The 25,545-nt window shown below is 41.9% G+C and overlaps 1 protein-coding gene across 1 annotated transcript in view; it reads left to right on the top strand.

The window, feature by feature from the left end:
- The window catches only part of LOC122902418 (retinal rod rhodopsin-sensitive cGMP 3',5'-cyclic phosphodiesterase subunit delta), a 51,565-nt gene extending 26,292 nt beyond the window's left edge, over positions 1-25,273 (top strand). The window contains exons 2-5 of the mRNA XM_044241853.1: positions 20,750-20,838; positions 21,836-21,961; positions 22,696-22,801; positions 24,673-25,273. Coding sequence (XP_044097788.1) covers positions 20,750-20,838; positions 21,836-21,961; positions 22,696-22,801; positions 24,673-24,754 — 403 coding nt within the window. The 3' untranslated portion in view covers positions 24,755-25,273. The remainder of the gene's footprint in view (positions 1-20,749; positions 20,839-21,835; positions 21,962-22,695; positions 22,802-24,672) is intronic.
- Positions 25,274-25,545: the final 272 nt, after the last annotated feature.

The following is a 25,545-nucleotide window of genomic DNA, read 5'->3' as shown; positions in this document are numbered from 1 at the left end:
GCTCAGCAGGGAACCTGCTTCCCTCTCTCTCTCTCTGCCTGCCTCTCCATCTACTTGTGATTTCTCTCTGTCAAATAAATAAATAAAATCTTTAAAAAAAAAAAAAAGAAAAGAATAACAAAAAGTGTTGCAACAAAAGTTCTTGAGTTCCCTCTACAAGTAAAAAGCCTCTGGGAAGAATCCCACAATGGAGGGGAAGGAAACCTCAATCCCAGTGTCCCAGCTCAGGGAGTTACATACACTGAGCCTTGAAGAATCCACAACCAGGGTTTCCAGAGGCTGACAGGGGGGCTGTCCCCTACTGATAGGGACATGGATTTTGTTCCTTCTGACCTCTAAAGTATCCCAGGTGGTCAGAGACAGCAGGGGAGGCATGTTTGTTTCCTAAGTAGATGAACCTGTTGTTTTTGTATCCTTTAGGCCTCTAACTTCCCTGGGCATGAGAAGATTGCTTTTTGTTGTTGCCATTTTGTTTTATGGCTGTTAGTTTCTTCTGCTTGTATGTTTTGGAGGAGTTCTTAACCTTTATCAGCCAAAACAGTTTGAGAGTGAGCAAGATAAAATTTGCAGGTTTAGCTTAGAGGCCACACTTCTTCAGAGTCTGGAAACTGTAGGCTCCTAAAGAGACATAATGTGTGATGATTCCACTGGAAATCAGTTTGTAAATGTAATTACAATATCGGTTAATTAAATGGTTCATTTTTATGTTCCTTCAGTTCTTCCCCCGCTAAAGTCTACTTGGATGTAGTTGTTCCCATATGTAATAGATCAAAGTAAAGAAGTAAAGAATATATACCAGTGGGTCTGTCCTTCCCGTGCCCTTCGTGATTTTGTCTTCTGATTCTTAAGGCTCACAGTCTTTTAAATGTTACCTTTGGGAAAAGTTGGCCTCTTCTGTACTCAGGAGGCTTGGCTCTTTCTGTTAAGAGCCTCTCTTTTTTATCCTCAGAAAACTAAAGGATGATAAAGGATCCCTTTTACTGATGGAAACCTGGTTCTTGTTCGTGATCCCAGATGGCATGATTTCTGACTCTGGAAATGATCTTCCTCTCTTCTTATAACAAAACATGGAGCTTCTAGTACATGTGCTCTTTCTGAAAGTCAAAGGGTAACAGCAGTCCCTGGAGGAAAGCACAGGCTCCGGCTGTTTGGGGAGTGATGTTGAAGCCAGATCTAGTGACAGCACTCAGTTCTCCCTGGGGAAATCTCTAGGTTAGGAAAGAACGACAGAACTGGCTCATTAGGATTGCCTAGTGATCATTCGTAGAAATTCTAGGCAAATTTCAATCTTAAAAATAAGTCAGTAGGGTGCCTGGGTGGCTCAGTGGGTTGAGTCTCTGCCTTTGGCTCAGGTCATGATCCCAGGGTCCTGGAATCGAGCCCTACATGGGGCTCTCTGCTCAGCAGGGAGCCTGCTTCCCCTTCTCTCTCTGCCTGCCTCTCTGCCTACTTGTGATCTCTCTCTGTGTGTCAAATAAATAAACAAAATATTTAAAGTAAATAAATAAAAAGTCTTGTCTGAAAAAAAATAAGTCAGTAAAACAAACAAACAAAAAAAATCACTTGCATCTTTATCCCACTTTTTGCTAGCCATTTAATAGTAGGTAAGGATTTTTAATATCTCCAAAATTTCATTTTCCCATCCAGAAAGTGAAGTAGGACACCCCTCCCACTCCCCTGCTTGTGTTCCCTCTCTCTCTGTCTCTCTCTTTGTCAAATACATAAAATCGGGGGGGGGGGGTGAAGTAGTAAAGGTAATGATACCTAAACTGTAGGGTTTTGTGTTTTGTTTTTAACATTTTATTTATTCATTTGTCAAAGAGAAGGGGAGAGAGAAACAGAGAACAAGCACAGGCAGGGGGAGCTACAGGCAGAGGGAGAAGCAGACTCCCCGCATAGCAGGAAACCAGATGCAGGACTCCATCCCATGACCCTGGGATCATGATCTGAGCCTAAGGCAACCCCTTAACAGACTGAGCCACCCAGGCGTCCCTAAGCTGTAGGGTTTTATATCTGTAAAGCCCATAATGCAGGGCTTGGCACACCAACTGTTAATGAGATGAAGTCTCTAAAGCATAGGGAAACAAGACCTAAATAGAAAAAGTTTAAACGTAGGAGATAAAATAAGAGTGCACACAAACTATTACGAGCTAGTGAAACAGACTTTACACTCAGAGAAAAGACTGTATTTTGACAATAATATTAATACTAACCTAGTGAGTATTTACTTGTTCCGGGCACTGTCCTATATTAATTCTCACTGAATCTTCACAAAAAGCCATGTAAGTACTTATTACATTTTGGAGTTGAGGCTAATTAAGCCTTAAGAATGGCAGAGCCTTGGTTTTGACCCAGGCTGTGAGACTCCACACCCATGCTTTAATCCCATGTACACTGAAAGGAAGAGAGGGATTGTCGTAGAGAAGTAAAAGGGAAAGAAAAGGGGAGGGGGATTTCAGGTGGATTATCAGGTTTAGGAAAGTATGGAAGGTTTCAGAAGATGGTGTCCCATATAGGGCTAGTTCAGAGTCCAACCAGCTGGCTGGAGCATATGTTTTTTAGGTGAACTGGAGACATCTCAGAGTTAAGGGTGTTGGATGAGGGTGTGTCTGCACTTGATCCAGTGACAGTAGAAAGCACTGAAAGATTTTGGAGCAGGGAGGGGACAGGATCCAACTGATATTTTAGAAACAAAAATCTGGCAGTAATGTGTAGATTGGGTTGAAAAAACATGCAAATGCATTTCAGTGGAAGAAAGAGCAGGGCTTGGTGACTGACTGGAAAGGAAAAGTTGGGGGTGGGGCAAGTGTCATGAAGGTCAACGCCCAGAGAGAGCCCTCCGGCACTTTTTTTTTTTTTAATTATTATTTATTTATTTATTTTCAGAAAAACAGTATTCATTATTTTTTCACCACACCCAGTGCTCCATGCAAGCCGTGCCCTCTATAATACCCACCACCTGGTACCCCAACCTCCCACCCCCCTGCCACTTCAAACCCCTCAGATTGTTTTTCAGAGTCCATAGTCTCTCATGGTTCACCTCCCCCTCCAATTTACCCAAATTCCCTACTCCTCTCTAACACCCCTTGTCCTCCATGCTATTTGTTATGCTCCACAAATAAGTGAAACCATATGATAGTTGACTCTCTCTGCTTGACTTATTTCACTCAGCATAATCTCTTCCAGTCCCGTCCATATTGCTACAAAAGTTGGGTATTCATCCTTTCTGATGGAGGCATAACACCAAAATAGCTTTGTCAAATTTGGAAAGCTTGAGAATAGGCTTTAAATGACTCCTTGACTCCCATTCCTGCAAACCTCCTGTACTTCCCCAATATATAGGCTCTTCCAGGCCTTAGGCCCTTCTGGTTGTCTCATCCCTTTGCTTATACTCCCCATTTCTCCCCAGCGGGCACCCTGTCAGAGAGCCCTTTTCCCTTCTAAGCAATCCCCTCCTCCTGGAGCTTTTCATGGAGTCCTCCCTCCCATTTGCCCGCCTCCTGAAACCGGACCCTTCCCCACGGAGGAGGCATCTTCCTTAGGAGCACTGAGGGGGACAGCTGTTCTCCCACCCACTCCAAGGGCCAGTCTCAGTGAGCCAGTTTGACAGGCAAAAATGTTCATTTCCCCCATGTTTTGCCTAGTATTCTTTTGAAACATTTTATCTTTTTCTTATAAAAATGCTCCTTGTATGTAAAGACCCTGTCCCTTTGCTTGTCATATTATAAATATTTTTCTAGTTTTTCATTTGACTTTACTTATGATGGTTTTGATGTTTGGAAGGTGTTCTGGTTTTCTTTCAGAAACACTTTCAGAATTAATTAACTCTGGGAATACACAAGTACATTTTCCTTGTAAAAACTTAAAATAATTTGAGTAAACTAGTCCATTTTTATCTCTACCCAATCCTCATCCTCTTTCCTTCCTCCTGAAACCACTCAGATTCTAAACTGTTTCTGTGGAATAATATATACTTAGTTTTTTTGTATTTGTATTTTTTATAATTCTTCTTTTGCTTTTCTGCTGAGAGAGGCCTTCCTCATCCTTAGGTAATATAAATATTCACCTGTATTTTCTTTGTCTAATTCCTGAGACCAGTTGGGTACAGGTATCCCCTGCTTTCCGAAAGTTCATGTTAGGCCACTTTACATTTACAAAAGACCTACATTAGTACTTGTTCTCACTAACTGAAAGAAATCCAAGAGGATTTTCACTTCTACAGAAAAGGGGGAAAGTCAACAATAGGGTTGAACATTTGTCTTGCAGTGAGTTAGGAGGCAGCACGCACCCCCCCCATCCAGCAAGGAACATGGTCCTGCCCAGCTCCCACCCTGGAAACTACCCCCAGCATCTCAGCTTCAAGTCACCATAGCTTTTAGTTGTGTCTATGAGCATTTGTGCTTTACCTTCATTTATTAAAAATCAATACAATACAAATGCTTTTATTACTAAAGCACTTGTTAATTTTAATTTTTTATTATTAAAGCATATTATTTTATTATTAAATACAAATGCTTTTATTATTAAAGCATTTGTCCTTTACCTTGATTTATTTTGTGCATCTGTTAGCAAGATGTGTGCTAAGTTATCAGAAAAACCTAAGAGATGATTTTATACATGTAGAAATACTCAAAACTTTTTCCCCGATAATGATAATTACTTCTTGACTTTGCACCATTTGGGCTTACCAAGTTTTCTTTTTCTTTTCTTTTTTTTCAAGATTTTATTTATTTGGGTGGCTCAGTAGTTAAGCATCTGCCTTCGGCTCAGGTTCATGATCTCAGGGTTCTGGGATCGAGGCCCACATCTGGCTCCCTGCTCAACAGGAAGCCTGCTTCTCCCTCTCCCACTCCCCCTGCTTGTATTCTCCCTCTCTCTGTGTCTTTCTGTCAAATAAATAAAATCTTTTAAAAAAAAAAAAGATTTATTTGTCAGAGAGAGTGAGAGAAAACACAAGCAGGGCGAAGCGGCTGGCAGAGGGAGAAGAAAACTCCCCACTGAGCAAGGAGCCAGGTGCGGGACTCCATGCCAGGACCCTAGGATCATGACCTGAGCTGAAGGCAGACGCCTAATGAGCCACCCCAGGCATCCCTCAGCTTATAAGTTTTCTTAGGAACACCATACTTTTGGATAGTGGGGGAAGCCTATATATTATAGTAAGCAGTGTGAGGTAGTTAACCATTTATCTTCACTGGTTTGGAATTTAGCATATATAAAAGTCAGTATATGCTGGGGTCATAGCTAAGTTTTTTGGTATATCAATTTACCTATTTTTATGCTAGTACCAAACTAATTGTAGCTTAGAATACAGTGTACTTCACCTGCATGTTCTTCATTACCTTTTTTTTTTCATCTTTGAGGTTCTTGAAAGGCCTTCCTAATAGCATCCTCCTTTACCACCCTTTTCCCCCTTCTCTCTAAAGTAAATTCAGGGCACCTGGGTGGCTCAGTTGGTTCAGCGACTGCCTTCTATACAGGTCATGATCCTGGAGTCCCACATCAGGCTCCCTCCCCCGTAGGGAGTCTGCTTCTCCCTCTGACCCTCCTGCCTCTCATGCTCTCCCTCTCTTTCTCTGTCTCTCTCTCATTCTTTGTCTCTCAAATAAATAAATAAAAATATGTTGTATGGATAACATACATTCTAGAATTACGTTGAGAGTTCACTTGGCCATGCATGGAACCATGCATGGAATAGTCATGGAACCAGCAGCTTTTCAGCTATCTTATTTATATGGGGGCTCAGTGATACATATTAAAAGAAATGAGAGGTTGAGCAAAGAAACAAAGGACAGTGGACTTCCTTGTCAAAGCCAGTTCTGCAAAATGTCCTTTTGTTCCTCCTCTGATAGACATTTCCGTGTTCCCCAAGTAGCCAACCAGAAGTTTCATGGAACAGCAGATTATTCTCCTGTTTGGTATGTTGTCTCCAGTTTTACCGTTTCCAGGGGAGGAGCCAGGAGTCAAGTTAGGCAGGGGAGGGACTCCATAGCCTCTGCTGTTGTTACAAGTCAAAAGCAAACCCCGTGGCCTTCCCCTGTGACTTTGGACTGAGACAAAGGAAAATGATGTGACAGGAACAAATTGACAGTGGCCACATCTGCCAGCACTAATATAGCACAGAATGTCAAGTTCTCTGGTCAAACAGAGTTGTTGCTGCCCTAGCAGTTGTTTCCCATAGTTTGGTCATAATGCTTGCTTGAGACACCATTGGAAGTGTATGCTTGTCATAGAGTGTCATTGATATATAAAACAGTGCTGTTTTCAGGTTCTTTGGCAAAGGAAAAAAAAAGGAACAAATATAAGTTGATGACATCAAGGGATTTTTATAAAATTTTTGTCTATTTCTTTATTTTGAGCAGTTGTTTGTGGCAGAGAAAGGTGTATTACAGTGGTGTGACAAACTAAGGTCTGACTTTTTAGGGGACTCAGGATCTGAAGTGTGATTACATCCAAGTGGAGTATAATCTTTAGAAGTTGTTACCATCTCATAATGACTGGAATTCTTCCTTATCACAGCAAAGACTTCTCTCTCAGGATATACCCTGCCTTAAGAAATCACCATAAACAAATTCACTTACATACAAGTCTTAAATTGGGGCAGGGTACCTGCGTGGCTCAGGCTTGAACTGATTCTCTTTCTTTTTTTTTTTTTAAGATTTTATTTATTTATTTGACAGAGATCACAAGTAGGCGGAGAGGCAGGGAGAGAGAGAGGAGGAAGCAGGCTCTCCACCGAGCAGAGAGCCCGATGTGGGGCTCAATCCCAGGACCCCGGGATCATGACCTGAGCTGGAGGCAGAGGCTTTTTTTTTTTTTGACAGAGAGAGAGATAACAAGTAGGCAGAGAGTCAGTCAGAGAGAGAGGGGGGAAGCAGGCTCCCTGCTGAGCAGAGACCCCCGATGCTGGGCTCTATCCCAGAACACTGAGATCATGACCTGAGCTGAAGGCAGCGGCCTAATCCACTGAGCCACCCAGGCGCCCCGAGGCAGAGGCTTTTAACCCACTGAGCCACCCAGGCGCCCCAGGGTTGAACTGATTTCTTGCTTTAAGTTCAGGTCATGTAGGGCGCCTGGGTGGCTCAATGGATTAAGCTTCAGCTCAGGTCATGATCTTGGGGTCCTGGGATCAAGCCCCACACTGGGCTCTCTGCTCAGCAGGGAGCCTGCTTCCCCGCTCTTCTGCCTGCCTCTCTGCCTACTTAAGATCTCTCTCTCTGTCAAATCATTTTCACTGTTTTCTTTTTTTTTTTAAAGATTTTATTCATTTATTTGACAGACAGAAATCACAAGTAGGCGGAGAGGCAGGCAGAGAGAGAGAGGAGGAAGCAGGCTCCCCGCTGAGCAGGGAGCTGGATGCGGGGCTTGATCCCAGCTTTTTTATTTCTCTTTTCCCCAACTGTTTTAAATTGCTAAAATTCGCCTGTATAAAAAAGCATTCTTTGAGGTGTCTGGGTGGCTCAGTGGGTTAAGCATCTGCCTTCGCCTCAGGTCATGATCCCAGAGTTCTGGGATCAAGTCCTGCATCTGGCTCTCTGCTCAGCAGGGAAGCCTGCTTCTCCCTCTCACTCTGCCTGCCTCTCTGCCTACTTGTGATCTCTGTCAAATAAATAAATAAAATCTTTTTAAAAAAATTTTTAAAAAGCATTATTTTTGTGTTCTTGTATTAAGGCATCTCACAGACTTTTTTTTAAAGATTTTATTTATTTATTTGACAGTACAAGCAAGGGGGGCAACAGGCAGAGGGAGAAGCAGACTCCCCAGTGAGCAGAAAGCCTGGTGTGGGGCTTGACACATGACCCTGCGATCATGACCTGAGCCAAAGGCAGACAGTTAACCATCTGAGCCACCCAGGTGCCCCAACATTTCACAGACTCTTAGATGTGATACATTTCTCTAGTTAAATGTGTACACTCACATGACCAACAAGCAAATATACTCATTTATTTTGAAAAGCTAACAAATCTCCAAAAATTGTATGAAAATATAAAGAGACTTTGCTATTTAGGATAATACCCATTTATAAAAGAGTCCTTCATCATATATCAGCTATACTTCAGTAATAAATTTTTTAAAGGCTTTATTTATTTATTTATTTATTTATTTAGAGAGAAAGTGTACATACACACCAGCATTCAGAGGGGCAGAGGGAGAGAGAAAGAGAATCTCAAGTAGACTCCACACGGAGCCCAACATGGGGCTCAGTCTCACAACCCTAAGATCACAACCAGAGCCAAAACCTAGAATCAGATGCTCAACAAACTGAGCCACCCCAGTGCCCTTCAATAATAAAAAATTTTAAATAAATAAGAATACAAAAAAAAATTTTAAGCTTAAAATCCCATAGAATATATATGTCAGCAAAATTCAAGGACTTCCAAATGGGCATGCCTAATATTTGAAAGTGAATTGAAGGGCCACCTGGGTGGCTGAGTCAGTTAAGTGTCTGCCTTCGCTCAGGTCATGATCTCCCCATCCTGGGATTGAACCCTGTGTTGGGCTCTCTTCTCAACAGGGAGTCTGCTTCTCTCTCTGTCCCTCCTCCCTTCTCTCTCTCTCTCTTTCTCAGATAAATAAATTTTAAAAAATTGTAAGTGAATTGAATATTTTTATAAGATAAGAATTATGTACTTGTGATTTTTGCACTTAATTGGAAAAATCATTCCAAATGAGATGTATTCATTAAAAAAAACTAAGACAAAATTATTTATGCTTGGTCAAGTTTCATACTAATAGCACTAATAATGATCTTTGTTTTTCTGTCATAGCTTTAGGAATGTACCCCTGTTTTGACTTTGGTAACATCTTTAAGAGATTTAATTTTCTGAAGTTTATAGTCCTAAACTGTCAAGAAAGATTATTTCTAGAATCTGATTATTTATTTATTTATAAGATTTTATTTATTTGAGAGAGAGCACATGAGCAGGGGGAGGGGCAGAGGGAGAAGCAGATACCCCCCACTGAGAAGGGACCCCCGACTTGGGGCTCTGTCCCAGGACCCTGGGATCACAACCTGAGCTGAAGGCAGACACCCAACCGACTCAGCCACCCAGACGTCCCAACACTGACTATCCTTATACTGAGTGTCCCAAACCTAATTATCTATAAACAGTTTCCTATCATTTGTCCTTCCTAGTGATATTATCCAAAAGAAAAATAAAATCTTTTTTAAGTACTTTCATACAGTAGAAGTTTCCTGATTGATGTGGCTAAATTCTAGGAAGTCATAGCCAAAGATTACTCTGCTTTTGCTGTCAACTCAAGGAGAGGAAACACCTCTGCCCTCAAGAAGCCCATAATCAGGGCGCCTGCTGGCTCAGTCGGTTAGGCTTCTGACTCTTGCTTTTGGCTCAGGTCATGACCTGAGGACCCTGGGATCAACCCCCACGTGGGGCTCCCTTCTCCGTGAGGAGCCTGCTTCTCCCTCTCACTCTCCCTCTGGGCTCTTCTCTCTCTCACTCTCTCTCAAATAAATAAAATCTTAAAAAAAAAAAAAAAAGATTTTGAGTCAATAAAACCAAAGCAAAACATTAACTAACACAACTAAGTTTTTGGTGCCTTTTCCCTTACTGAAAAGAATAAGAGAGTTTAAGGTAATACATGTTTTTATTAGAGAATGTGAAGTAGCTCATAAGTTACTTCTATAAGGTGTTTTGGTTTTGTTTTGTTTTTGCTTTGTCTAATCCTGAATAATTATGGTATTATTATGAATAGTGAAGACTAGTCAGACTTGATATATTTTAGAGAAATTTGCTTGGATGGCTTTGCTATACAGTTAGTACCTCTGGGGTAGTTGTAATCCACTTTTGCCAGTGATAATTTCTTTGTCTTTGTTACTCCCATTTCCTTCTGTCATGGTTGCCTCCCTCAGGGTCCTCTAAGCTGAAGAAAGGTTTCTTCCCACCTCCTTTTATCAGTTTGTCTGGTGTGGCCTTTGACGATCATAACACTTGGTTGGATCCCCAGAAAGCAATTCAGCTCTTTTTTTATTTTGCTGGATGCTTTTATGGGAGACTTCAGATGAGTGTCCAATGCCCAAGCTGAGCAGAGAGCACAGGGGTGTATGAGAGTATAGTATCTCACCTGAGTCTAGATGAGAATAGAGAGTAGGGAGGAGTGCATAGCAGAAGGGGTGGCCAGAGACATATTGGGGCCACAAGGTAAAGAACTTAAAATGCTAAGCTAAGAAGTTAGGACTTTCCTCAGTGAAAATCTTTTGATGGGGCAACTGGATGGCACAGTTGGTGAAGCATCCGACTCTGGCTTTTGGCTTGTGAATTTCAGGGCTGTGAGATAGAGCCCCATGTCGGGCTCTGTGCTTACCACTGAGTCTGCTTGAGATCTCTGACCCTCTCCCTCTGCCCCTCCCACTCATGTGTGTGGTTTCTCTCTTTCTCTCTAAATAAATCTTAAAAAAGAAGAAAAGATCTTTTTCTTTTTTTGAAGTTTTTGAAGGGGAAGTAATGATATGACCCAGCTTGTGTTTTAAGAATGTTGCTCAAGTCACTGTGGATTAACTTATAAAGGCTACATGAGTGGGACCTCAACTTTATTGCACAGAAGAATTGCTTTTTTTTTTTTTAAGAATTTTATTTATTTATTTGACAGAGATTACAAGTCAGCAGAGAGGCAGGCAGAGAGAGAGAGGAGGAAGCAGACTCCCCGCTGAGCAGAGAGCCCGATGTGGGGCTCCATCCCAGGACCCTGGGATCATGACCTGAGCCGAAGGCAAAGGCTTTAACCCATTGAGCCACCCAGGCGCCCTGAAGAATTGCTTTTTAAAATGAGCATTCTGGGCTGCCTGGGTGGCTCAGTGGGTTAAGCCTCTGCCTTCGGCTCAGGTCATGATCTCAGGGTCCTGGCATCGAGCCCCACATGGGGCTCTCTGCTCAGCAGGGAGCCTGCTTCCTCCTCTCTCTCTGCCTGCCTCTCTGCCGCCTTGTAATCTCTCTCTCTCTCTCTCTGTCAAATAAATAAAATCTTTAAAAAAATAAAATAAAATGAGCATTCCTCAGGGCACCTGGTGGTTCAGTGGGTTAAGCCTCTGCCTTTGGCTCAGGTCATGATCCCAGGGTCCTGGGATCAAGCCCCACATCTGGCTCTCAGGAGCTCATCAGGGAGCCTGCTTCCTCCTCTCTTCTCTACCTGCTTCTCTGCCTTCTTGTGATCTCTGTCAAATGAATAAATAAAATCTTTAAAAAAATAAAATGAAATGAGCATTCCTAAGGCACCTAGCTGGCTCAGTCACCCTGAAACTTAAAGGTGAACATCTTAACTAGATATTTTTAAGCAGATTGTTTAGTGTTGAAATATTTTCATGTTGGAGATAAAAATTTGGGTATCAGAGCAAAATCATTTGATGATAAAAACCAACTGGCCTCATATAAATAATTGAATAAAAATCACTGGGAGAAGAAACAAATCTCCACTGCAAAATTCCAAATAATTCACATTCTTCCCTCAAGAAGATGGAGCATAACTCCCCACCTGTTTGGGCTGTATACAGTGACTTCCTTCCAAGAATACAATACAGAAAGAAGGGGGAAACAACATATTTGCAGTGGAGAAACCTGACAGGCATTCCCTCAGCCAGGTGATCAAGATCAGCATCAGTAATGATAAATCATGCCGATAGTACATAGCCTTGACATGGTGGGATGAAAATGGCACTTTACCTCAATGGTCTTCCGCCTTAAAACTCACAGCCCCAGCCAAATCATGAGAAAAACATCAGACAAACCCCAATTGACAGACACCCAGAAAATACTTGACTTGTCAGGATGCCTGGGTGGCTCAGTTGGTTGGGTCATGATCCCAGCGTCCTCGGATCGAGTCCCACATCGGGCTCCTTGCTCAGCCGGGAGCCTGCTTCTTCCTCTGCTACTCTGTCTGCCTGTGCACTTGCTCGCTCTCTCTCTCTCTCTGACAAATAAATAAACAAAATCTTTAAAAAAAAAAAAAAAGGAAAATCTAAGAAACTCTCACAACCCACAGGAGCTTTAGGAGACATGATTACTAAATGTTATGTGGGATCCTGGAACAAAAAAAGGACATTAAATTAAAACTAATAAAGTGTGAACAAACTGTAGACTTTAGTTACTAATAATGTGTTAGCATTAGTTCATTTGTTGTGACAAATATAAGATGTCTATAATCTATTTTCTACAGAATATATAGACACTATAATAAGTTTTTTTGTAAATTTTAAAAAGCTTACTTTTCAGAAAGGGCTAGAACAGAAAAACAATTAATAAACCAATACCCTTCTTGGTAAATTGTTAGGAATTGAAATAATATAGCTCTTCCATCCCTAGATTAGTAATCAGGATCTGAGTTAATATCATTAGAGAATTATCTCAGTATCACTGAGAATTATCCAGCTTCAGTATGAACTGTTTTGAGGGACATGAATAAATAAGTTATTTGGTTTTATGTAGAGGAAATCCACAGAATCATCAGAATAATGCCCAAATATAAGTTGACCCTGAATATAAGGCAATCTCTTAACATTCCAATGAAAAATATATATATTTTTAAAAAGGGATTTGGGTGTGGGGCGCCTGGGTGGCTCAGTCAGTTGGGCGTCTGCCTTCGGCTCGGGTCATGATGCCAGGGATTGAGCCCTCTATTAGGCTCCCTACTCACCAGGATCCTGTTTCTCCCTCTCCTTCCTGTTCCCCCTGCCTGGATTCACTCACTCTCTCTCTCCCTCTCTCTGTCAAATAAAAATATTTTTTAAAAAAGGAGAGGGGGTATGGGCGGAATAGACAAATGTGTATTTTACCAACATAGTTAAGACCATAAATTTATAAAATAATATAAAATTTAGAAATATCCCTTTCCACTTGTCTGTTACTTTCTATGAAACAATTTTGCCCAGATTTTTTACATGCTGCTTTGATGTCCATACCTGGCACATAGTAGTTTGTCAATAAGCACTTACTGAATGATAATTTGAGATCAGGTATATGGAGAGACCTGGATCAGTCTGGGAGGACCCTTTGAAGGTCTTTGACCAGGAAAGTATCAGCAAAAGTGAAGTGGTATTTAGCCTCTCCTCAGAGGTGATGGAGATGGCACAAACTTTCTGCTTAGGAGAGGTCAGGACATAGCCAGGGTTGGCATGGGTACACAAAAGGAGCCCAAACTTCGGAGTCAGGCAGATCTGGACTTGGAGATGTGGTCCCAAGAGCCTCCCTGAGGAGGTACCCCTGAAGCCAGGATTTGGGGGTGTGAAGAGTAAGGGCAAGAACACTCAGGCAGCATCACGGGCAGAAGAGACACTAGTGTGCTGAAGAGAGAGACAGGAAGCTATTAAGGGTGGAACATGGTGACTGGGCACCTTGTAAACTATGCAAAGGACTTGAGTTTTGTTTTTAAGTGCAAAGGAAAACCGGGGGTTAACATCTAATTCACAGTTTTTATAAAATTACCTTCTGTGAAGAGAATGGATTGAAAGAGGGAGCAAGAATGGAAGCGAGGAGGGGCACTTTAGGTAGCCCAGTTGGTTAAGCGTCTGACTCTTGATTTTGGCAAGGACAGCCATCAGGAGCCTAGACAGGAGATGATAATGGATTCATAACAACACCACTCTGCTTCTAAGATTCTTAGCACCTTACATGAGCCAACTCATTTAAGTGTGCTGTCCCGTTAGCACCCTCTTTCATTCTCAAAAGTACTAGTTTGGGTGATAAATTACAGGAAACTATGAATCAGCCAATTAACATTTTCAGGGGGATATTCTTCCTACCCATCAATTTCAAACCATTCTATGAAAGCCACTAACCATGACAACTCTGTAATATAAGATTCAAGCAGGAAAAACTGGAATCTCATCTCTGAACATCCTGAGCCCCTTCCTTCTTGTTCCCTTCTGTTTGGGCCTGGTTCTCAGTTACATGTGGGCATTTTTTTTTTTTTTTTAAGATTTTGTTCAGGGGCGTCTGGGTGGCTCACTGGGTTGAGCCGCTGCCTTCGGCTCAGGTCATGATCTCAGGGTCTTGGGATCAAGTCCCGCATTGGGCTCTCTGCTCAGCAGGGAGCCTGCTTCCCTCTCTCTCTCTCTCTCTCTCTCTCTCTGCCTGTCTCTCTGTCTACTTGTGATCTCTCTCTGCCAAATAAATAAAAATCTTTTAAAAAAAATTTAAAAAAAAAAGATTTTATTCATTTATTTGACAGAGAGAGATCACAAGTAGGCAGAGAGGCAGGCAGAGAGAGAGGAGGAAGCAGGCTCCCTGCTGAGCAGAGAGCCCAATGTGGGACTCGATCCCAGGACCCTGAGATCATGACCTGAGCCGAAGGCAGCGGCTTAACCCACTGAGCCACCCAGGCGCCCCATGTGGGCATTTTTATTTGTCTCTTTCTCAGTATCTTTTTTTTTTTTTTTCTTTCCTCTTCCGTCTCTTTTCCTTCCCCATTCCTCCTCTCTACTCCAGTTTCTTCCTCTCCCCTAATCTCCTTCTGGTCTCTTCTCAATTGGCTGGTGAGTTCCTGCCATGTACAGTGGATCCGTTCTGTTTAATATATAAAAATGAAGGTATAGTTGTACTTGTGTCAAAATGCTTCTAGATGATTGTCACTAAATATTTTAAATTCTTTTATCCCAGTGCCTGCATTCACATCTTAAGGAAATTTACCTCATATGCCATTCATCAGACTGCTTTCTTTTTTTCTCCCCAAGCCTTTACTTCCCACTCCACCACCACTCCCTGATGGCCTTCTCTACCTTAGGTCTGTCCCCAGCCCCACACTGGACCAAAATCATACCAGGTCACAGCTATTTAAAACACAAGACTTATGTAACCTTCTGTGTGGCGCCAAGTGACTCTCATTCTTCCCTGCATCTTAGTTTACTTCCTTTTTTACCTTTCCTAAGGCTTGACATTCTACAGACTATTGATTTTTTTTTTTCCTGGAACTTATTGTTTCCAGGCTGAAGCCTATTTTTAACATGCTCTTACTTTTACATACGAGAGTGTGCCGCTTTTGTCTGCCTGGTTCCAAATAAGAAGGTACCAGGAACAGCTCTCCCAGCAGAGGTTTCCCATAGTAAAGGAGTTTTCCTTTGTGTTCACCCTGGGTATAAATCACCTGGGAGCTTTTAAATGAGAAAAGACCTGGCTGACCCAGAAGGTGGTATTTATAAATAGTCCTCTAACCTCCCCCACCCCTTTAAAGCTTCTACCTAATCCTCTCCTCTCTCAAGATTGGAAGTGACTTGACCTTTGAGTCTTAAACCTCAGGCTCTTTCTCTCTGAAAAATCTAGTTAACAAAAAGCTGCTAAAACAAAAAAAATGTTTCTAACCAGATGATGAAGAAGCCATTAAAGCTTGCCTTTCATTTCCAACATTTTTTTTTAATAAGTTTTATTTACTTGACACAGAGAGAGAGAGCACAAGCAGGTGGAGTAGCAGGGAGAGGGAGAGGGAGAAGCAGACTCCCCGCTGAGCAAGGAGCCTGATGTGGGTCTCTATTCCAGGACCCTGGGGTCAGGACCTGAGCCGAAGGCAGTTGCTTAACCAACTAAGCCACCCAGGCACCCTCATTTCCAACATTTTTAGTGAAATACACTTCCTCTTTTGAGGACCATCTTTTCTTGTGGTTATTTTAAGATACCTACCTCAGGGACACCTGAGTGGCTCAGTCGGTTAAGCACCTGCCTTCGGCTCCAGTCATGATCCCAGGGTCCTGCGGTTTAGCCCCGCATCAGGCCCCCTGCTCAAGGGGAAGACTGCTTCTCCCTCTCCTCCTCCCCCTTCTTATGCATGTGCTCGCACTCTTACTCTCTCCATCAAGTAAAAAATAAAACTTAACCAAAAAATACCTACCTCAATAATTTTTATTTCTTTTTGCTATTGAGCTGTCATGGATTTGTATTTTTACGATTTAAAAAGCTGTTCCCAAATGGCAGCATCTTTGCCATGAATTAAGAGTGTTCCTTTTCACCCCTACCTTAGAGAACTTGGAGGGACTCTCAGTAGCCTCCATCCCAACATCATTGGATGGAGCTCAGTGTGTATTTCTCTAATTTTGTAGTATTTATTGAGGGTGAAATCTTACAGGTTTTGGTAGGATTATACAATGAAGTCCATGATACAGACTGATAGGTTTCTGGATTAAGGTACATGCAAGAAATGCCTAATAGTTGAACTGGCCAAAATATGTTTTTAAGTATATTTCAAAGAAAAACAATAATAAATTTCCTAAAGAGATAATTAAGTCCTTAAACTGATAATTTATAAAGACAGGAGGCGTTTATGTTAGGAAGATAAGCCATATATTTTTAGCACCTTCTCTCCCTTGCTGTAAAATGGAGGAATCTTCAATTCACCATCCACTAATCATCAGAGAGCACACTCTCATTTAAGACTTCTTTCTTTCTATCCTCTAATAGATTGAAGAGTAAATTCTGGTGCCAGACTTTTCTTTGCTGACCCAGGCCAGCAACAGTAATGGTTTTTTTGGAAACTGCTAGTTCTGATCTAGCTGTTGCTTTACAAAGGGAGCCCCCTTTCCCAGGCTTTTCTCGCAGTAGTTTTGCTGGAATGCCCCACTTGTATGTGAGCCTGAAATTTTAAGAGTAATTTTAGTTTTGTTATTTAAGAAAATCTGGTGTCCAGTGTGGCTACATTGGTACCTAAGAGAGTATCCGAAGAGAAAGAATGAAAAGCATATACGGAGCAGGTTAAATGAGTGCTGTGTCTTCTGAAAACCTTGGGCTTAAATGTCTAAGGCAATTCTGTTAGATCTGAGTTCTGAGTGGACTTGCTGGAGCAGAAGTAGCTACTGTTTCATTTCTCCAGCTGGGGAAGCTTTGTCTTCATATACAGAGACCCCAGAATAGCTAAGCGTATTTATAGTCATTGGAATTTTAATACGTGATCTGGGGGCGCATGGCTGGCTCTGTTGATAGAACTTGCAACTCTTGATTTTGAGCTCCTGAGTTCATGACCCACACTGGACATAGAGCTTACTTTAAAACAAACAAACAAAACACACACACACACACACACACATATACACACACACATTTTAAAAAGGTGATCTAAGCAAGTGTGTATACTACTGACTTGCTTTTGAATTTAGTTTTTAAAAAAGTGGAATTTCAAAATATGAAGCAGAGAAGAAGAAAATTGCAAAGGTATATATAAGAGCAGTAGTATCTGGGGATATAATGAGCATATGAGGAGACTGTTAGGATTATACACAAGGAGAAGAGAGAAGCACAACCAACCCAACTTGAAAGCAATGGTAGGTTCATAGGGGAGTGGGGTGGGGATGCAATACACCAGCAGGTTGAGAGCACAAGAAGCCAGGGTAACCCTTGGTTATCTTTTGTGACTTCAGTAACAGCAAAACCTAGAAAGAATGTCTCCAGAGGGTTAACTGTACCATTTCATGCATAGTGATGCTAATCAGCCATGTTGCTCTGGGTTCAACACTGCAAGCTACCCAGTCAGAAAGGCTGAGGGCTCCCTGGGATTTCAGTGGTCACAAAGCAGGGAAGTTTGGGTTAGCACAGCTCCTGCCCCCATCTTGCAGAACTGCTGATTTTTCCTCAACTCCTAGTACCCAGGCTTCTAAGCCTGGGTCATGTGCTTGCCCCCAGCTGCACCAGGCTCTGGAGGGAAGGATTTGGATCTTCTAGTTACAGTAATGCCTTGCAGTCGCTGCCTCCCACAGGGGCAACATGGTGCTATTGGAAAGAGGGGTTGGTTGCTAGACAGCAAAAACGGAAAAAAAAAAAAAAAAAAAAAAAAAAGACCTGTAAACTTTATCAACTGTTTATCTGAAGGTCCATCTCTTTGTGAATATTAGCTGTCTTTCTCAGACTTAACCTCTATGTATAGAAATACGAATGTTTTTAAAATTATTTGTCCATTGTTTAAAAAAACTCAGGACGGTCTTTTTAAATTTCGTGTTCATATTTATCAAAGTTGTGTGTGTATATTGTTCAGAGTTCTAGTTCTACCTGGTTTTGAATGATGAGCTGCGTTCTATATCCTTTCATTCCTATTTTCTACTCCCTGGAGAAAACCATTTTCAGTTTCTAGCTGATTTATTTACTATTTATCTTCATATTTTGGAATTGTACACTGTGGCTATGCCTTAATGTCTCTATTTTAGGCATTGTTTATTGACTTCTCACTGTGGAAAATGAATTTTGTTCTTTCCCAGCACTTTCTGCCTGACCACACATACATGCTCTTCTCCTTCCCCCATCCTCTCAGGATAATGGTATTGGATCCATAGTCTGTGGTTTTATTATTATGACTATGTCAGCCCTATTTGCAATGATGCCATGTAGTATAGTGTAACTGATTTTTCTCCCAATACCAACCTTTGATTTTTCCCTGATGTTAATTATTATCTTAGTTTTTTATTCATTTACTTAGGCTTTCTGTGCTTCTTACTAATGAACCCCCAAATACCCCCTAACTGTATAAATCTTTCCCATTTAAACCCATCAGATATTCTATGAATTTCATCTTCTTAAGATCTCTTTCTAAACCTTCTGACCTGCTCTTGTCTGGACCTCGGCCTGTCACCCTTCAGTCCTCTAAAGAGGACTTTTTCACCTGTATCTTATTTTAGTCCCTTGCTCATGGATTCAGTATCGTCTTTTTCCTTAGTCTTCCCTGTCATTTTGAAATAGCATATTATCATTAGTTTCTTGAGAAAGTAAATCTTTTTTTAGTTTTAGGAATTTCCCTGAGATTCATAAAGGCACTGCTTCATTTTTTTCTACCCTCCAGAGTCCCTGTTGAAAAGTGTGATTCATTCTGATTTTTTTTTTCCCATTCTGATTCTGACCTTTATGTGACTAGTTTTTCCTCTGGAAGCTTTGCTTTAACCTTGACGTCTTGCAAGTTCACAATGATGTGACTTGGTCACTTGCTAGATCTTCAGTCTGGGACATTTTCTCGAATTAATTCATTGATCACTTCTCTCCATGGTTTTTCGGTTCTGTCTTTCTTGAACTCCTGTTAGATTTTTGGATCTCTTAGATTGATACCCAGTTCTTTTATCTTTACTCTCCTGTTTTCTGTCCTTGTCCTTTTTTATTTTTCTTTCTGAAAGAGTTCCTCAGGTTTGTCTTCCAACCCTTGCACTGAGTTGTTTGGTTCTGCTATCAAAATGTGTATTTTTCTAGCATTCTTTTTTGTTCTCTGAATGTTCCTTTTTTCATTGCTATTAGTGATTCATTTATTGTATGATGAACAATACAGAAACTAGAAAATATAACTGCTTAAGTTAGAAGGCATTTTATGATTAAATGAGATTATCAATTGACTAGCCTCAAAATTTGTAAACTTGAGCCAGAGAAGATCACCTAAAATATGCAAAACTTAATTGTATATGATTTTTAGTGTATAAGGGTTATATTATCTCTGGCTGTTTTGTTTTGTTTGTTTGTTCATATATTTTATTTACTTGTTTATTTATTTGACAGAGAGAGAGAGAGCAAGAGAGGGAACACAGCAGGGGAATGGGAGAGGGAGAAGCAGGCTCCCTGTGGGGCTTAATCCCAGGACCCTGCAATCAGGGCCCAAGACAAAGACAGATGCTTAACAACTGAGCCACCCAGGTAACCCAGTTTTGTTAGTTCTTAATACTTCTTTTCAAAAGTTTGTATCTTCTGGGATGCCTGGGTGACTCAGTTGGTTAAGCATCTACCTCCCACTTAGGTCATGATCTCAGCCTCCTGGGATCAGGCTGCTCCCCCTGCTTGTGCTCTCTCATCTCATTCTCAAATAAATAAACAAAATCTTTTTTTTTTTTTTAAGATTTTATTTATTTATTTGACAGAGACAGATCACAAGTAGGCAGAGAGGCAGGCAGAGAGAGAGGAGGAAGCAGGCTCCCTGCTGAGCAGAGAGCCCGATGCGGGACTCGATCCCAGGACCCTGAGATCATGACCTGAGCCGAAGGCAGCGGCTTAACCCACTGAGCCACCCAGGCGCCCTAAATAAACAAAATCTTTAAGAGAAAATTTTCTATCTTCCTCTGTAGTCTCTTTTTTCCTCTTAAGTTGCTTTTTTCTCTTTGTTTTGGTTTGTCTTTCATTTCGGTTTCTGGTGATCCTTGGCTAGTTTTTTATATCTAAGAACAGGCAGTTAAATGGGTACTTGAGATCTATGGACTTGTGAGCAAAATTTATGGGCTGTGGGGGTGGTCTGCATGAGTCACTTCTTGGGATACCTCTCTTATCTGTTTCTTTAAGTCTTTTATCTTGGCTGGTCTGATTCTGTTGGAAAATTTTTAATTTTGTACTATTCATTTTCTCTCTCCTTGCAGTTTCTAGATATGTAGTCTTTGGTTCTCATGTTGTACATAAAAATATCTCCACTGTGGGGGGCGCCTAGGTGGCTCAGTCATTAAGCATCTGCCCTCTGTCCGTTCTGATCGATCCCAGCCTGCTGGGATCTGGCCCCACATTGGACTCCCCGCCCAGCAGGGGAGCCCTTCTCCTCCCTCTGCCTGCCACTTCCCCTGCTGTGCTCTCTCTCTGTCAAATAAAGAAATAAAATCTTTAAAAAAAAATCTCTGTTGGGTCTGTGCTACAATCTTCCTTTAGATGTCCTTTGGACCTTCCTACACCTCTTCATTTGCTTTCACGGCACTTGGTAGATAGGCCGACTTGCTAAAAAGTAAACAGGAGTTGGTAGCAAATCTGAGAGCTAGAACACACCTTGAGTGCAAAGTTAGAGTCGCTTTCAGTGCATTGTTTTCCTTAATACATTTGATCAGAAATTGGATGAACCTCCGGGATGCTGAGACAGGGAAGATACTGTGGCAAGGAACAGAAGACCTGTCAGTCCCTGGAGTGGAGCATGAAGGTACTCCCCAACCCCTTGCCCTGCACAGGGCTCTGATGTTTCAGGAGCAGGGCCTAAGCATCAGGGAGCTAAATTAATGCAGATCCTGATGGGTAAACCGCTGCAGGCACAGCATGTGTTACTGAGATTCTCAGTTCCTTTCCTACCTTTTTTCCCTCTCACTTCCCAAAACTCATTCTGTGCTGAAATTTTAACATTAAAACATGCCAAAAGATATAAACTAAGCTCTTAACTTTTTTTTTTAAGATTTTATTTATTTATTTGACAGAGAGAGATCACAAGTAGGCAGAGAGGCAGGCAGAGAGAGAGAAGAGGAAGCAGGCTCCCCACTGAGCAGAGAGCCCGATGCAGGACTCATCCCAGGACCCTGAGATCATGACCTGAGCTGAAGGCAGCAGCTTAATCCACTGAGCCACCCAGGCGCCCTCAACTTTTTTTTAAAAGAAAATTTCCATTTTTATCTCCCTGAAATAAAAGAAAAACTAAGGAGTTAAAACCAACAGAACAGAGTAAAGAAGGTGTGCATTCGGCCCTTTTCCTAATGAAAACAGCTAGGGAAGGCCCTTAGATGCACTATATCTGGTGTTTCTTAAAGATCTTTCAGGGGGATACCTGGGTGGCTCAGTTGGTTAAGCAAATGCCTTCCGCTTGGGTCGTGATCTTTGGGTGGTGGGATCTTGCCCTGCATCCCTGCATCAGGCTCTCTGCTCAGTGGGGAATCTGTTTCACCCTCTCCCTCTGTGCTCTCCCTCTCTCTTTCGCGCTCTCTCAAATAAATAAATAAAATCTTTAAAAAATAATAATAAAGGTATTTCAGTCAGATGCACTTTACCAATTGGGGACCTCTGTCTTTAATTGTATTACCAAGGCTTTTCTCTGAAATTTAACATAGATAATGTGTTCTCTAAATCAGCTCTGAGAAGCTCCCAGAAACTTAAGGAATTATAGTATGTGATTTTCATTGAGAATGGCTTCAATATTTCTTTTTATTTACCAGCCCGTGTTCCCAAGAAAATCCTCAAGTGCAAGGCAGTGTCTCGAGAGTTGAACTTCTCTTCAGCAGAGCAAATGGAAAAATTCCGCCTGGAACAAAAAGTTTACTTCAAAGGGCAATGCCTAGAAGGTATTCTGTGGCCTAGTGCCTGGAAGCCCCACTTAGGATGACAGAGTAAAAAGGCAGGACCCAGTGAACTTAAAACACTGCTTTGGTAACATTCATTTTGCAACTCAGTTTGTGATGGGATTCTACACCTTGCGAGACTGGGGGCCCCAGCAAAAACAAAGCTGGCAATGACAAGGGGCTTTGAGCCCAACAAAAGGGTTTCTGACACTAGTGGGCCTGGGTTGATGCCTGCTTTATCACTGGTGAATTATAATGTGGTCACGAGGAAGCTGCCAACAAGGGCCTGGTACAGAGCTCTCAGTCTCCCACAGATCTGGCCACCAAGGCGACCCTGCACCGAGTTTCTACCATGAACTGTAAGAGTGCATGTCCGTGTCTTACAGCTGGAATTGCAAGTGAAAGGCCTAGTCTGTTCTTCTGTTTATCATATACACATAGCCTATTGCTAAGAAAGCATTGCTTATACTGTATCTGCCCACTAGTCCTCACCCTTTAGGCCCTAGAGCAGAGGGAGTAAGCCTCTGGTGTGGTCGGGGGACAGCCTGAGGGGTTGTCATGCCTCTTTCACATGCCTCTGGCCCCAGAGATTTCTGATGGCTTCATTTGTGGTTCTTGGGATAAGAAGAGGCTCACTCTAAGTGGGGGGGGGGGGTGCAGAGCCCCGAGACACTCTGGGGTGCCCACTCACCAGCTTTTTGTTGTGCCCACTCACCAGCTTTTTGTTCTTCCTTTAGAATGGTTCTTCGAGTTTGGCTTTGTGATCCCAAACTCCACAAACACCTGGCAGTCCCTGATAGAGGCCGCGCCCGAATCCCAGATGATGCCCGCCAGCGTGCTAACGTGAGTGAGCAGACCACAGGCGCTGGGGAGTGGGTTCCAAGCAGGGGGGCTGACGGTGCTGCTCAGCGGGCAGCCCTGGGTGAAAATAAAGGGAGAGAGTATTCAGGGGTATTTGAGTTTACAGGTTACTGACATGGTCATAGGAAAAAGACAGTGTGATCAAATGGAAAAAAAATAAAAAAACTTTAGATTAGACCTTTAGACTAAATTCCTGATTAACCCTGACTTGCCGTGCAATCTTGGACAATGTTTACCTCCCTGGCCTTATTTTTCTCCTCTCTACACATAGAATTAATAATTCTATCTCTCAGAGGTGTAGTGAGGATGAAAGAAGATGATATGGGAGGAAACTAGCCTGTACTCTATGTTAAACCTAGGCTAATTTGCTCACTTTCCTGACAACCAAACTTCTGATACTCTGTACTTTTCTTGAATGGCCTTTAATGGAATCTGGCAAAGTTCTAAGTTTGTTTTAGAGGATAATGTTTGGTTATGGTTTTTCAGAGACTAGCTTACCATTTTCATAGTTATGCTTCCTGCTCAAAGAATAATTTGTTTGTCCTTTATCCAAAAACACTGTCAGTAAGGGCCCAGCTGACATTTTCTCTTCGGAAAAGGTATTAGACTTTCAGAGGTCTTAATAATAGTGTCTAGTAATGAGTTATTCCCACAGATATTTGTGTAATATTGGATTGTCCCCTTAAACAGATCCTTGGTGAAAGCCACACTGAATGTAAATAGAGGTTGTTTGCTTTATAAGATTTTGCTTTATAAGAAGTTTAATAGATTTTTAATTACAATGGTAGGTATTTTTATATTCTAATAGCCAATTAAATCTTGAGTTTCTTATGTACCTATTTTATAATTAATTGCCAACAAAAATGTATCTGCTGGCTATTAATTACCCTGGGAAAGTACAGGGTAGTATATAGAAGGGCATTTTTTGTATTTTATTAACCTTCATTGACTCCTTCTTGGCCAGGTCCAATAAGTCTGTGATGACTTATTTAGGTTCTTTAACTCATATTTTACTTTCTGGAACCCAAAAACAGTACCTCTATTGTCCTTAACTTGGTTCGAGAGTGGTTTGGTTTGGAAGCACTAAGATACCCACCAAGAAAAATGAAATTCTCCCCTGTACAATACAGGTGTGTCATTTGGGGTTCTTTGGCTGCAAGCCATAGAAATGACTCCAGCTGATTGGACAGACCTGAAGAGGGGTGGGGGTGGCAGATGGCACTGAGACCCGGGCAGCTTCAAAGATGCAGGTGGCAGGAATCCATCAATGATCTCCTTCAGGAGCAGCCATAGGAAGGATCCTGCTCCAAAGGGGAGCAGGGGAAGAGTCTGATTAGCCCATATTATATCCTGTGCCCAGCCCTCTGCCAGGTGAAGGAGAGGCTACTGGACTGACCCATGGACTAGAGATGTGGTGGGCCCCCAGAAGAAGGGCAGAGTGCTATTACCCAAAGTGATGGAAATAGATGCAGGAAAGACCAACCCATAACTGCCTACCAGAGACCTGCAGGTTTCCATGTATATCAAAAAGTCATTCATATTTTTAAAAAAAAGTCTTATGTATAAGCACCCCCGTTTGCAGAGCACTCTGCTAAGGGGTTTACATATATCAAGGATTAAAACATGCTCTTTCTTCTTGTTTTCTGAACTTGAGGAGAAAAAAATCTAATCACAAAGTTAAATGTCACATTAGACTTCTAACCCCATTTGGACGTAGATTTAAGTGTCCCCAAGCCAAAGTTCTAGGTAGGTGCGTGTCCCCAGGCCCAGCAGACCCAAACTGAAGCCACTTTGTGGAAATGAAATCTGTTGCCTAACACACTCACTCTTTTGCCCTCTCTTCTTACTTATAGTGGGAATGTTATCATAGAGACAAAGTTTTTTGACGACGATCTTCTTGTAAGCACATCCAGAGTGAGACTTTTCTACGTTTGAGAGAAGAATGTGTGTGCATTTCAAGAAATTTGGGTTTTGGGGGGGGAAAGGAGGAAACTGTTGACTTTTTTCCTCCACGCATTTGATTTTTGACATTTCCACCCCTAATTCCCTGTACGGCAACCCACCTGCGGCCACCAGGGGACCAGTTCTGTGTAGGTAACCAGACGGCTCTTTCCTCCCAAGCCGCCATCTTCCACTGACCAGACTCAACTCCCAACCCCAGACCAGGGCAGAGGGTGAGCCTTGACTCCTTCCCAGGGTGACACAGGGACAGATGCTTACCACAAGAGCCAATGCTGTTCCCACCCCCTCTGCTTCCTCCTTGGGCCCTACAGGCAATGCATCTTCCTTTGGCCCCTGGTTTTGGAAAAATTCATATTCCTGACCTATGTTTAGTTTTTTTCCTACCATTTCTATTTCATACATTCTCATACATTTAACTTGTAAAATAGACTGTGATATTATTATTACATAATGAATTAAAACATATGAATTAAAATATTCCTACAGTCTTTAGCATGGCACTGCTTTCATCTCTGCTTTTTCTGGAACATGAACCCAGCCCCATGACGTGAAGAAAGACATTTATCAGACCATAGGACCACAACTGTATTTTACTCCAGAAATCAGCTAATAGATTTTGCATTCCCGATGCTTCAGTTGCTGCTTTCCAAGAATGTACAACGTACCCAAACAAGACCCATGACCTTAACATTTGTCTTTGAGACATGATATGCAGTGGTTCTTTTCCACAACATGGATGTCCCCTTTGTTTGGTGTTGCTTTTA

The sequence above is a fragment of the Neovison vison genome, chromosome 3 (assembly GCF_020171115.1).
Source record: "Neovison vison isolate M4711 chromosome 3, ASM_NN_V1, whole genome shotgun sequence".
NCBI lineage: Eukaryota > Metazoa > Chordata > Mammalia > Carnivora > Mustelidae > Neogale > Neogale vison.
Note: the sequence above shows the minus strand (reverse complement) of the source record. Positions and strands in the feature narration are given on the sequence as shown.